The following is a 15,332-nucleotide window of genomic DNA, read 5'->3' on the forward strand; positions in this document are numbered from 1 at the left end:
ATTGGATCGGTCGAGTAGGCCAGCTGAACGTGTCCGTTGCTTTCGTAATGCCGAGTTTACAAAGCTTAATAAACTTATTAGGGATTTTGATTGGTCCGCTTTGTACTTGTGCACTGATGTGATAAAAGGCACAAACATTTTTTAAAATTCTCTTATCCGATTAGATCTGGAAAACCCCCTTGGTTTAGTAAAGAGTTGTCCAGTATAAAAAACATAAAATCAAGACTTTATAAAAAATTTCAAGAAGATGATTCTCCTACTGCTCACGCCCGCTATGTAATAGCTCGGTCAAGCTTTTCAGTTCTTAATGTTCAATGCTATAAGAACTACCTATCTCGATGCAGGATACGGTTTTCTCAGGACCCTAAACAGTTTTACTGCTTCGTAAACAGTAAGCGTAGAACGTCCACACACCAATCCACGCTATCATTTTTTAATGCGTCGGCAAATAATGATCAGGCAATTGCCTATCTTTTTGCCCAATTTTTCCAAAACACCTATTCGGAGGAAAGCTACTCTGGTCATCCGTACCTATACGGTTTACCGAGGTCGAACGGCATTTTCAGTCGTTTGTTTAATTAATATTCTTTACTCTTCTTTATTCACCCTGTCCATTGACTCTTCTTGCTTCCCACCGATCTGGAAGGAATCGTTTATAATTCCTCTCCATAAAAAAGGTAGCAAGTCTGATTCAAAAAATTATAGAGGTATAGCAAAGTTATCCGCAAAGTTATCCTAAAGTGTTTGAGGTTTTAACTCCGCACTTGCAACATCTTTGCAAGTCACTTATATCTCCAGCACAGCATGGATTTATAAGGCGGAGATCAACCACCACGAATTTATTACAGCTTACACCGACTTTAGTAAACCACTCCCTTCTAGCGCATAAACTTGACCTTCCGCCCAACCTCCTGAGATGGATTTCTAGCTATATTTGTTCCAGGGCTAAAAGAGTCCTCTTCAAAAACTCCCTCTCTTCACCAGTAATGTTTCTCCTTACTTTGTACACTATTTATTAATGACTTGCCTTCGGTATTAACATTCTCTGGGTTTATAAAGAAGTGGTCAAAGGAATTTGACGACCCCTATATAACAAAGACTCTCTATACCTCGCTTGTTCGTTCAATCTTAGAATACGGCTCTTGTGTATGGGGCCCTCAGTACAAAGTACACCAGGACCGTATAGAATCAGTACAGAAAAACATTTTACTCTTTGCTCTGCGGGGCCTTAAATGGGATGCGGGTGTGAGACTGCTATCTTTCTCTAGTGGACTGCTATTAGTAAACCTCCCATCCTTAGTTAACCGTAGAAAAATGCTTGGTGTACTTTTTGTTGACAATTTGATCAGGGGTGATATAGACAGCCCTGATCTGTTGGGCCGCATAAACTTCACGATTCCTATTAGACTCACTAGAAAGTTTATACCGTTGCGTTTTGCCTGGGATACCGCGCATAACAAACTTCTGCTGGTGTCACACGGGCCACTTGACGGCGCAGTAATTGCATCGCCTCTTGTAAGATGCAGTCATTGCAAGTCAACGCCCATATATTTATATAAAAAAAAAGCACTTACTCTAAGAAACAAATATTTAAAAAAATTTTAAATTAAAACAAAAACCACACCAAAACCCATATATTATTAAAAATTTGTAAAGTCAAAAATATATTGGAACAAGTAGGTTCAGTTCGAAGTGTTAATACAGTGTTTCATAGTGTTATAATTGAATATAGTGTGGTGATTGTAAATATGTGTACATATGTACAATACGTGCATGATGTGTAATTACTGGGAGTGTGGGTTGTTAAGATCACTTAATTCAATAAGTCCCCCAAGTATTTTGTGAGTTACTTAGAAAGTATAGACTTTTGAAAGACTTATGCACTTATTTGTGTGTAATATTAGTTTTTGCGACCTTGCTATGACAATATTATCAATCGTGGAAAAAAGAAATAATGAATTATAATAATAATAATAAGAATTGTGATAAGTTAAACACTGGCACAATGGGCGATTTAAGAAATCTAGTTAGAAATAGTCTATCTCAAATGTTCGGTTCCCGCTAAACTTTTGTATGTCTAACTAATCAATATTTACACAGCTGTGCGCTCGCAAAATGAAAAATCTCTACCGAAAACTTTTTTCTTCTTTGGCAACACGTCAGCATTGTAACATTATTAAAAAAAGGTGATTTTTAATTCACATTGAGTTATTGCTGTAAGTAGACAAAGTGGTCATATGTATGTATATTTTTGTGTGTTCTGTCCACTGGTAATGGATATTTCCGTGTAGTGAAACTAGTGATTTTGTTTAATTTAATAGTTTTGAATTTTGTGGTTGTTACATATAAAATTTGTCTGCTAGTTTTTACTTTTTTTTTCTTCCTTTTTTGTAAAGTGAAATGTGGACACTCATGGTATCGAATTAAAGCCGATGGCGCATATTCATAATCTTAAAAGTCAGAAAACGTTTCTTTTTCTTACAAAAAAGAAAGAAATATCATTGCATTGGGCATTGGGGTCAGAAAACAGTACTTTTGTCACTATTAGCACCAAACTTGAATTTGGCAAGTCTTCTTTAAACAATTTTATACAAAATTTAAAAAACGTGGTTCAATAAATCGGTTCCTCAGGAAATAAGTGGAAGAAGCCCCCAAGGGACCGTCAAAGTAGGATCGCATTCTTAAACGCTTGAGCATAAAAAATTGGCCTAAAATGGCATAGGATATCAGAAAGGAGTTTATTCACTCGGTAAGTACCGATATTAGCACCAAAACTGTACGGTGGTATCTTCAGGAGACATGACTTAACGGTCATCGACTAGCAACAATACCACTTTTGATACAAAACTGCTCCAGACAAGGCGCCGTGAACTGCTCTTTGCCACTGTACAAAATTGGTCAGGAATTTTTTTTTTCAACTTCGTTCTTGTATTGTGCTATGATTTATTCAAGAATGTTGGATTTTTCTAACGATGGGTTATTTTAGCTAAGATAAGATATATATAGTGGGGCCAGGAAATAGTCCTGGAAATAGTCCTAGTTCAAATCGTGTATGAGAAAAGATAATAATAGGCAACATCTAACTATTCTAATCGAATTTAAACTAATCTATATTTATGTAGTATACTATAAACATGGGTTGTGGGTTGATGCAACATCGATGCAAATAATATTTCTTGCCGATGGTTTCTATTACAGCTACTCAATATATCGCTCTGATCGGATTGAATTAATTGTATGTTTCAAAACATTAAGACAATATAAGCCAACAATAAGTATTTAATATTCTTTTTACTAAATTAACGATATTAATGGATATTGGCTAGAGTATTCTCTTGATTCTGAAATTCATTTTTTTTGTGGTATTTTGATTATAGTTTGATTATATATTTGATTATAATCATGTATAAGTTTAAAACCAGTCTCGGCTGTAATTTGAAGCATCTTTAATGACTTCATTATAATGCCATTCTAAAGGATCTTTACTTAAGAGGCCTTTGTAAATGTTGAGCGATCGAGCACTGGCAGCAAGAGGTGTTATAATGGGAAATCTTTTTCTTTTAATTTTTAGAGTTTCATAGACATTTCGACTTCCCCGTCGTCAACATAAAATGACAACATTTGTTCGACCATTTTTCTTTACTCAATGTAGGATTCTTACAACCATTCAAGTGCAATGTTTTCACAAATAAGGACTGCAAAAATTATGCAGATAGGGACATTTGTATATGCATACATATGTAGGTAAAGAAACATTCAAAGAACATCTAAAAACGAGCGGGAACCTTGGTTTTCCGCTGGTTTACATTAATACGCAGTTAGTAAATATGTAATCATATGATTTATGTAACCTTTACCATGCTTTTTTTATACATAAGCGTCGGAATCGGTAGGGGAAACATAGAGTGAAAGATCGCTACTTAAGTTCTTATGTTAATTCTTGCACTTCGCTTATCATCTTTCCATCTAATGACCTATTTGATTCACATTTTATTATATATCTCCTATACCTCCAACGAGGAAAAATAAATCTCGCTTCGACGGATTAAATAATAAATATTACAATAAACGTCGATAAGTGTGGTAAACTAATAATTAAACCTCAATTTTAAAGGAGTTAAAGGGCAATCCCTCGCATCAAAAAGTAAAAACTACAAGCTGAAGGGAAATCCCTGGCTTCCCGCATCGACGTTCACAAATAAATTAATAATTAATTGAAGGAAACTAATAATTAGATAAAAAAAAACACAGTATAAGCCGAAAAAAACCATGTACGAGAGCTCTTTTTGTACAATTTTATTCAAGAATTTTGGTAATCGCGACCCAATATGAGATATTTAAAATCAAAATTAAATTCATTTAAAAAGTAAATAAATAAATAAATGAAAATACAAAAAATACAAATAAAATAAGAAGTTGCTAATGGGCGATAGTCCTAATAGTGACCTCAAATCCTTTAAGCGGTCCGATAGCTTAGTTTCACTCTGTGGGGTCAGCAAGACCCAGGGGATAGCAAGCAAGAACATTCCGATAGCGACGATAGTTTACGTTTGTGTCTTAGGGGCCTCCGTTTGACTGGAAGCAACGAACGTTCCCCTGACATCATGGATCCGGCAACTTTCGCAACGGCTATACAGGCCACCATATAATAACCCCATTTAGGATTGTTGTGTTCGACAAAAAAGGGACTGATGAGCCGGGCAATAAAACGGAACGTCTCGTAATGGTCTTTCTGGAGCTCAATCAAAAAACAGTGGCCGAAAAATACCCGATGACAAGCATCTCAATGATCTTAGCAAACTTGGGTACTGCCAGATACTTCACAACACTGGACTTGAAGTCGGGATACCACCAAATAACCTTGGCGTAGCGCGACCGAGAGAAGACTTCCTTTTCCGTAAATGGAGGGAAGTACGAGTTTTTCCAACTGCCCTTTGGTCTACGAAATGCAGGTATCATTTTCCAGAGAGCAATCGATGATTTTTTGCGCGAACAAATCGGCAAAACATGCTACGTCTATGTCGATGACGTAATTATTTTCCCCAAGTCTCAAGACGACCATGTTAAACACGTCGACTGGGTGCTAAAAACCCTCTATGACGCCAACATGAGAGTCGCTCGAGGGAAGTTACATTTTTTGGCACGAGGACGGATCCTGAGAAGGCGAAGGCCATCCAGGAGTACGTCGAGACAACAACGTTCTTCGGCCCAAGATCATTCTTGGGCCTGGCAAGATACTACAGATGCTTCGTGACAGATTTCACGTCAATTGCCCGACCGCTTTCTTAAAAAGGGGAAAATGGGTCCATCAGCAAATACAAATACAAAAAAACACCTATCATTTTGAGCGAGGTCCAACGACACGCCTTTCAGAAATTAAGGAACATTCTAGCAGCAGAAAACGTAATATTGATGTACCCAGATGTAAGCCTCTGCATCCGAGCGGTCCTCTCACAAAGCGGTCGCCCAATAACTATGATTTTAAGGACACTAAAGAACGGTGTGCGTCACTATGCTACTATTGAACGGGAGCTTTTGGCGACGAAACCATGCAAAGAAACCAGGCAAAGAAAACCATGTCGCAGACGCATTGTCTCGACAAAACGTCAATGCATTGGAAGACAGCGTGCCACAATCTGACGCAGCAACAATACACAGCGAAGCGTCTTTGACTTACACGATAGAAACGATAGACAAGCCTGTCAATTGCTTTAGGAACCAAATTGTCCTAGAAATGGCGCGTTTACCTCTAAAGCAGATTTTTATTGTTTTTGGGGAAAAACGCGCCATATAATAAATTTAACGGACAAAAATGCGATTACTGAGGTCGTGAACACCACAGTAAACCCTATGGTTGTATACGCAGTGCAATGTGGTTTTGCGACTCTAGCTAGTACGTACTTTTCCGTCGATCAACTTCTGGCAGAATCTGGTCGCAGACATTTTCAATGAAAATGAAAGAAAGGAGATTGTCACAATCGAACACCATCGAACACATAGAGCTGCTCAGGAAAAGATAAAACAGGTCTTGGCCGATTACTATTTCCCAAAAATGACTAAATTCGCAAGCGAGGTAGTCATGAATTGCAAGATCTGTTCTAGAGCAAAGTACGATATGCATCCAAAAAAACAGGAGTTGGGACCAACGCCAGTCCCGTCGTTCACTGGAGAAATGCTTCACGTCGAAGTTTTTTCAACGGATAGGAAGTACTTCCTAACATGCGTGGACAAATTCTCGAGATTCGCCATTGTACAACCGATAGCTTCCGTCACGATTGCGGATATAAAGGCCCCACTATTGCAACACTGAACATTTTCTCCAAATCTGGACAAAGCTCGAAACAACTTTGCAACTGGTGCACAAAGACAATCTCAGGTAATGCCCTTACGCCCATACGTGAGCTTTCGACTTAGCCCACTATGTTTGACGCTCCATTTACATTTATACCTAGAGACTGGATCACAGATTACCAAGCATCCTTTTTTTTCATTCCTTAGGTTAATTCACATGATACTCCTTCTGGTGGCCTTAGTAACCGCTCACATAACAGACTACTCACATTCTGGCTACGTACCGATACTGGACGGCGACATACTCGTATGGGACGAAATAAATTACCTTAGGCATTCGTCAAACTTAACAAGTTACGAACGAATGGCGGACGGGACTGCAAATTTCACCGAGATGTTTCCATAGTCGCACATGCGAAAACTACTAATGGTGGATACCGACCATATCCGAAATATGTTAGCCACTATTAGAGTGCACCACTGAGTTGCTAGGAGCCTAAATATCCTGGGCTCGGCCTTAAAGGTGGTAGCCGGAACTCCGGACGCGGACGACCTATAAAAGATACGAATAAACGAGGCCCAACTTATTGAATCAAATAACAGGCAGATAAGCATGAATTCTCAATCTTAGGAGCAAATCAACCGCTTATCAGACACAGTCAATAAATTGCTAGAGACAGCAAAGGGAAAGAAAATTGACTCGGCTCACCTGTACGAGACCTTGCTGGCTAGGAACAGAATGTTGGCATCCGAACTAAGTAATCTCATGCTCACCATTTCCCTCGCAAAAGTTAACGTAATCAATCCGGTCATATTAGACCATGATGACTTAAATTCTTATTTCTCTAATCAGCTCACCAATATTATTGTACTAACATTTTAGAATTATCTAAAATCAAAGTTCTCCAATCAAATAGCATAATACTCTTTGTCATTCAATTTTCTAAGATTAAGTACAAAAAGATTAAGTAAGATTGCAAAAAGATAACTACTTTTCCGGTCGCCCACAACGACACCATCCTTTAACTGGATGATAACATCGTCGCCGACTGCAACTACCAGATAGTAACAGTGTTGGACTGCAAACAGACGACCACGAAAACATTCTGCGAAGCCTCGACAATGGACTCCTGTGCCCAAGGATTATATTCCGGTGGCGTGGCCCACTGCCAGTCTCAACCCAGCCACCTCAGGCCCATCACACTAGTCGACGACGGGATCGTTATCATCAATGATCACCCAGCAGCAGTCAGTTTCGACAGCGCGGCGGTCATTTCAAATGTCCTGACATTTCAAGGACACATCTAATCACGTTCAACGATTATGCCGTCATAAATGGTTCACGGTATCAGAATCGCAAAAACGTTCAACGAACGTGAGAAACTACCACTTATCAACATAGCACCTGCGCGTGTGCCATGCAAGCAGATTAATGCACCGGCGACTGTGCAGCCGGCGGCTGGGGACTTAACATTTAGACTTTCATTTTTGGGTAAATTTAGATTCCCTAAGACCTCCAACGAGGAACAATAAATCTCGCTTCGACGGAATAAATAATAAATATTACAATAAACTTCGATCCTACTTTACTTGTATACAAATTGAGTAAATTACTGCCCACTGAAAAAATTGTATACTTTTTAAAACGGAAAGATGTACATTAAAATAATTTAAGCACTCGCTTTAAAAATGACTTGCACCATCTTTTCGGCAGATGCCACATTTACATTGTTCGAAGCAGCAGCCTCTTAAGTTTTCTGTTATCGCGCTCAGCCTATGTACGATCTCAGTGCAATCACGCACACACCTATGTAAAGTTATTACTTGCTATAAGCCACTGCTTCGACCCTTCTTTCTGTCTAGTCGGCCGTTCCTATTCGAGGCAGTCGATCTGGATTACTCGTTGTCGCCCAAAACGCCTAACACCTAAATCTAAGTCCCCGGCCACGGCCTCGAACAAAAAACACACAAACAATTCGTTATACGCCAGCATATGTAGATTGTATCCGCATACTATAGATGGCCGAATTGTTCATAGTTCCCCATCTGACGAATAAAATTTTCCGACATTTTTGACGTGCAATTGTGGACATTTGACGAGCCAAATTGTCACCCAGATTTTAATTATCATAATGAAAGACATTATAATGTCAGCTGTGTATATGTGTACACAGTAACATATACTATGTACATAACAAGAAATGTGTTTGTGTCTAATAAATAGAGACAATCAACAGTCAGACACTAAGTACTCGCGCACACTGTAGCTGACAGCGCAGCCGAATCGGCGCTGAAATTGGAACTGAAATCTCAGCTGATCTGAGAGCTTTTTTCAGGCAGAATCAGCTCGCAGGTGCGTACATTGTCGGCTGATCTGATTTCTGGAAGTTAAAAGCCGTTGCCTCTCTTTGTCTCTCTCCTTAATAATAATTATTATAATATTATTATTTACTTATTACATCACATCAAGTACAGTAGCCAGACGGAAGTTTTCTTCGTTTTTTTTTTAATTCCGTGTATTTCAACCACATTTCTGTTGCGTATTGTATTCGTATTACTTTTATTTTACGAATTATTATAATAATTTTCAATTATTATTCTTATTTATAATAATAAAAATTGTGATGTCTTTCGAGCGTTTTCTGTACTTGGGGACATAGTATTTTATATTTATTATTGACATATGAAAATAGTACATAATAAAACATTTTTGCCCAATATATCGCCTTCCAGAAATTATAGAAATAAAACTATTTGAATGATTTTTAATAATCCCGCTTATTCTCCAGCGCTGAGTTAACGGTAATATCGCTTGACAATGTTTCGCAGTTTCAATACACTTGAACAAAATCAGCAATCAGCTTGCTGAAAAAACAAATATGCTTGTTCGATCAAACTAAGCTGAGCTGATTTTAGCAAGCTTTTTCAGCTTTCAGCTCAGCTAGTTCTGCAGTGCGCACTTGCACCGGTGCAGTGTGTTTGTTTTTTCAGAGCCCATAAATAAGCTTTCAGCTCCGATTTGAGCTACAGTGTGTGCGAGCCCTAAAACGCCAGCATCCATCGAGCTCTCGTATGTTCTCATATATACATATGTATGTACATGCGGGTCACTCCACACGTACCACGAAACTATAATACCTGGTACTCAGCTTGTATATAAGTATGTGATCTTATGTAACTCATACAATCAGGCGGGCAGACGTACCGCGACAACAGAATACCTGGTACTAAGCTTGTATATAAGTAGACTAGTCGGCATGATTATTTTGATGAAGTAAAAATCGTGTATTTTGTAGCATAACTTTTTTGTGACTTTATTAAAAGTTTTTGATTTATTTTTCTTTTAAATATATAACTAATAGAAACTTTAAAATAAGGAAACAAATATCCAGTAAATTTTGAGGGATCTCCGGAGATATCGCTTGCCAAAGGGAAGTGAGCTCAGAAATTGTCTTTTCTCTCGTTTTGTTGAACGAAACTGTTTACTATCAAATTAATAAGTTTAAAAAACATAATGGTTTCAGAAATGTAACCAGATCAGGCGCCATGCGGAAGCCAAAGGAGGATATATATTAAATTAAAATTTGCTTAATTCATTCACTTTTGTAAAGCTTAAACTTTGTTATTTAAATTAAACAATCTTGTCAAAATACTTATGCCATACTGTGAAATTACTTATTACTTAAAATCTTTTTGAGTTTGAATAAAAATATATTTGTTTCCTTATTTTTAAGTTTCTATTAGTTATATATTTAAAAGAAAAATAAATCAAAAACTCTTAATAAAGTCACAAAAAAGTTATGCTAAAAAATACACGATTTTTACTTCGTCAAAATAATTGTGCCGACTAGTTTATGTAATCTGATTCCTGCACTTCTTCTATTCGCTTTCCACCTCATGGGAAAATATTTTAGCTGTTTACATATCACACCGTTCGTTATATCTTCTCTCTTTCTCTCTCTCCGCCCAGCAGCGATGGGCGCTTATCCATGCCGCGCCGTACTGATGAGAAAGATAGGTAGAGACAGACATACAAAGAGAGTGAGCGGAGCGAGAGAGAGAGAGCGAGATAGCAAGCCCGAGATTGCTGAGTGAGCAATGGGAAATGATTTTCTTTATTCTGGCTATAATAATGAGCCGATATGATCAAAATTTTGCAATCTTGATTGCAATCTAGATAATACATTTTTGATAGCTCTAATAATTTTCTCGTATCTTAAGGCTTAGTGGTCCAAAAATGTATAATTAAATTTGGATTTATTTACTTGCAAGATTTTTTAAAACTAGGCCAAAATACCCAAGCTACGCTAAAAAAAAAACCAAGCTTTACTATAAAAATATAATCTAAAAAAAAAAAATTAAATTTGATGTCCTGGATTATACAACAATTTTTTCAATTACAATTTTGGATTCTTTCAGAAATAGTCGGCATAGTTCCAGTTAAATAAGATGTCTGATTTTTTTACATAAATCGAGAGCGAAAAATATTATACAGCTTATAGTATGTACTCAGGACACACTAGTAAACAACAAACACACTGTATTGCCGCAAATGCGCAAACTGCTGGAACGAGAGTTTGAAAAGATCACCACGGACAAGCTAAAATTTGTTTGATCGATCAAGCATGTTTATTTTTATATCATAATGTTTCTGATATCTACAACGATGGTAGTAGAGACTATTAATATCAGAAAACAATTTAATAAAAACATAAGGACATATTGCTGATGATTTCTACAAAAAAAAATATCAACTTTTGACAGCTTTGCTACGCTTTCAACTATAGCGTGAACGAGGTTTTAAGGCCGTCGAGAGATATACCGGGCCTCGAGGCATGAGGTTCCAAATGAGCCTTTCTTTCCTCAATCGGGCCTCCAGATATGTTAAAACTTTTCAAATGCTTCAATTAACCCATTATGGTCTGCTCCTAAACGGCGCGTAAGATTTTCATGAAATTTTAAAATGTTTGCTTTGGAGACCATAGAGTTGATAGAGCCGAACAACATTTGTTTACTTGCGCAAGCACTTCAGATATAGCTTGGGTATTTAAATAGCAAAATACTCATTTTTGGGAAATATGTTAATGTTTTTCACGAAATCTTATTATTATTTTCATCTGGTTGTTAATCCAGTTAAAGTTTTTCGACATAGGAACATAATTTTGCTTTCGGTACTGTATATACCCGTTTGGTATTTATTTAGTACATACATTAAAATTTTAATTTTCATTAGACTTGGCTTTTGGCCAGCGATATGTTACGCTGTTAAATAATTTATATTGCACAGACGACGTCCGAAACTGTATAAAACGATTGCGCGACTATAATTTTTTGGACCACTAAGAAACCTGTCTTTTGGGTAGCCCACAAAAAACTATCCTGTATGAGAATTCTCCTTCTAGATCAATCTTTAGTCTTTACATTACAAGAAAATTATATTATTATATACAAGCTGGTGAGTTTGTCGCTAAAAATCAAACTATCATAGTTTTCATGAGTATTTAAACACCCTTTGGACCTTATTGGGCTAACCAAATTTTTACAACTTTTCTCGTAGATGTTTATCCTATATTTTCCATTTTGTGAGCCGTGGAGGAACGCTTTATCTAGATATATATAGTGATTTTACTAAATAAACATATATAATTTGAGTTGTATATACAGATTTACATATAATAAGATGTGTAGATACTCTAGTGCGCTTAGCGCCGATGTTGTAAGTGTGTTAGAAATTATATATTGTGAAGGTTTAGAAATGCATGAAAATAAAAATGACAATAACGCACATGTATTTAAAATTACGACACAGAAAAATATATCAAAATGCGAAATAAATTAAAAAATTTACTGTTTTTCTTTTCATATTTTAGCAAGTGTTGTTTTGTAATTTTGAAAATTATTTTCAAGGTACTTTTTGTTGTTTTTTTGTGGTTGTAATTTGTATTTGTATTTAGAGCTGGCTTTTTCATTACTTCTTTTCAACTAACCTCAGACACAGGGAGAAGTTTCTATGTACTACAACTGACCTGTAGCACAATGCCATTAAGGTGAATGTTATAAAAACGAACCCTACAACTGACATTAGAACACCGACTAGGAACACTGTATTTGAGCCGTGGTAGTTCTCTATACGAGACATATTTAGCCGTTTGTTTCGATACGTGCGCAAATGATTTAAAAATTGTGTGTGATATGTGTGTTAGCATACGAATGTTGCGGATTTGGTTTAATCGACCATCCGTGTTTTCCCACATTTATAATGTGGCATACAAATTTAATTTATTATTGTATTGAGTTACGTTGTGACACGCCAGGTGATTTATTGAATTTGCCGTTGTAGAGAATTCGTCGGTTTTATTATTACAGATGGGTTGTGGGTTAGCCGAAAAAAAACAAGCAAACAAAACACATTTTGTACGCATTGTGGGAAACATAATTAGAAAATCTATATAAACTATCATACCTATGTGGGTCATAATGTACATACAAATTTTGTTGATCTTAATTGAATTAAATATTTATTTAGGCCTTTATGTAATGAGATAGCACAGAAAGATAAATATATATGCACCTGAGTGCATACATAAACATGTATATTTTAGAACCACACTTCTTCCCCCAGTGCATTTGTTTTTTGCCAAGAAGTTCAGCCTGAAAATTACCGTAAAGTGCAAATAGTGCAACCAAAACAGAAGTATTTTCACAATTGCACTGCAGTAATATTTTTGTTTAATGTTATTTGAGTATTCTGTTTTTTTGCTTCGTTTGTTTTTCTATGACAATGGTAATCTTTTTTGCACTTAATCTAATCTAATTTATAAAATTTTTAATATAGAAATTTGGAGACATAAATATTTGTTGGGTACACCATCCCAGGATTTTGCTGAAATGGTATAGAAATTGTGTAAAATAAACCTTATAATTTTAAACAAAATAAACTAATTACAAAATAGACAACAACTAATATTATGCCCCCCAGACTAAAGGCTCTATTAAAAATAGAGGTATTTGAAAAATATCTTATTAAAATACAAAAAGTGATCCCTTCATTTGCATTTTTCGCACAAATGCTGCGCACAGTTGTTTGTGTTTGAGCATATCAGTTCGAAGTGTAAAAAATAAGAACTGTACTGTTTTTTTTCATATTTTTGCAAGTGTTGTTTTGTAATTATTTTCGATTAAAGACGAGAAAAACGCCATAAAACGGGAGCTTTGCCGACCCCATATCTAAACTTATATTGATACATCACTCATGTTAACAGAATATTTATGTTTCATTAGTTTTAGATCACCTGGAAATACGAAAAATAAAATGGAATTGTTACATATTTTATGTTACATATTTATTGTTACATAAAAATGGCGACAAAATACAACTTTCTGTTTCCTATAGATCCAGATTAATTTTGATGATGCATCAACTCAATGAAGTACTCCAGCCGGTTAGACAGCTGCAGCATCAGAATGAACCGCAGCGGGAGGAGGTTCACCACGAGCAGGGGTCTCGAGGAGCAATCCCCGTCGAGTACGACTGATGGACCGATTCCGCCACCAAAACCATTTCTGGCTCGCTTGGGGCGAGGTGGTGTTGGCCCGGAACCGTCTTCAGGACTAGGGGTGACCGCATCCAGTGAGCAGCATCAACGGGGTGGGCATCAAGCGCGAAATTGGCGGCACCCGATAACACTCAGACACTCGGGTCAGGGTCGTGGCGAGAGTAGGAGAGCTAGTGGGATTCCTCGAGAAGATCCGCATCCAAATCCACCGGGTTATAGACCTTGGCCACGGTGGGGGTGGTTTTGTAAGGACGTAGACAAAGCAGACTGCGCATCTATCTTAATTGCACAAGCACTTGTCATGAGAGAAGACTATATAAAGATGGCGAAAAATAGAGGCGAGCTCGAGTTCGAGCGCTAGTTATATATACTCTAATGTTAATTCTTGCATTCTGTATATCGTCACTCCACATAATGATTTGTGCATGCCGCACCGTCAGCTAAATATGTCTCTCTCTCTCTTCCTACTAAAAAAGTACCATCCAGACGTTAGGGTTGGCATTTGTCAAGGAAGAGTGTGAGATAAAAAGGGAGAGTGCAACAGAAAATAATTTTCTTCACTCTGGCTATAATAATGATCCGATCTGATTCAGCAATCTATAATCCTTATTCTCTATTGTTTTAGGTTTTTCCGTATCTTCGAAATTGTGGACTACAAACGTTTTCGACTTTTGTGGAAGCGGAAGAGGGCGTGTCAAAATTTTGAAATACACTTATTTCAGTGTGATACCACAGGAGTTTGAACATAGATTTGGTTGATTCAGCTCTTATAGTCACTAATAATCTAATACAGGGTATGTATACTCTTTTATAATCAACTAGAAAAAGGTGAAAGATCATTTGTTCTGTGTAATTTGTCAAAACCAACAAAAAAGAACGATCAATAAAACATTACAAAATTATATGTTTCTTCTTTGAAATCTCTGGTCTTTCTTTAAAGTTATTCTCTATTAAAGTGATTTTTCTTCAAATAAAATAGCGAAAATTGTTTTGCAATTTTTGGTTATGGTATGTATGGTATAGGTATATTAGGCTTGCCCTTATTTGTATGGGTGAAAAATGAGTCGGAATCAAAAGTCTCAGGGTCTAAAAATGTTCCTTTTGTTATAAAACAATAAAAAATAAAGTTTCAGCCTGATTCGACAACGTTTAGAGGTGGCGACTTCAGGTCAAAGTTCAAAAATACGATATTTGGCCAATTTGGTCTATGGCAGCTATACTATATATTGCTCTGATCGGATTGATTTTTCTTTTGTGATTTAGAACCTTAAAATATAATCCAGCCATCAAAATTTCAGTCCAATTGGCTAAAATTTGAGCCAACAATAAATAGTTGTATTATATTAAGGCATTTTTTTTATTTAATGGATATTGACTAGCATATTCTTTTGCGACGTTTAGCAACTTCTGAAACTAATCTTCTTTTTTGGTTAGTATTTGATTATAGTCCTGCATAAGTTTAACAGCACGTTCGGCTGTATCATT

At 36.6% G+C, this 15,332-nt stretch overlaps 1 protein-coding gene across 15 annotated transcripts in view; it reads right to left on the bottom strand.

Moving 5' to 3' along the window:
• Positions 1-15,332, bottom strand: part of mmd (disintegrin and metalloproteinase domain-containing protein mind-meld) — a 557,313-nt gene that overhangs the window by 168,052 nt on the left and 373,929 nt on the right. For 11 of the 15 annotated variants that reach the window (XM_033383140.1, XM_033383136.1, XM_033383133.1 and 8 more), the window contains one exon: positions 12,279-12,417. The exons of 2 other annotated variants lie outside the window; for them this stretch is intronic. In XM_033383140.1, the coding sequence (XP_033239031.1) occupies positions 12,279-12,417 (139 nt within the window). The remainder of the gene's footprint in view (positions 1-12,278; positions 12,418-15,332) is intronic. 2 more of the 15 variants (XM_033383138.1, XM_033383144.1) reach the window with 1 other exon arrangement.

Source organism: Drosophila pseudoobscura, chromosome X (assembly GCF_009870125.1).
Source record: "Drosophila pseudoobscura strain MV-25-SWS-2005 chromosome X, UCI_Dpse_MV25, whole genome shotgun sequence".
NCBI lineage: Eukaryota > Metazoa > Arthropoda > Insecta > Diptera > Drosophilidae > Drosophila > Drosophila pseudoobscura.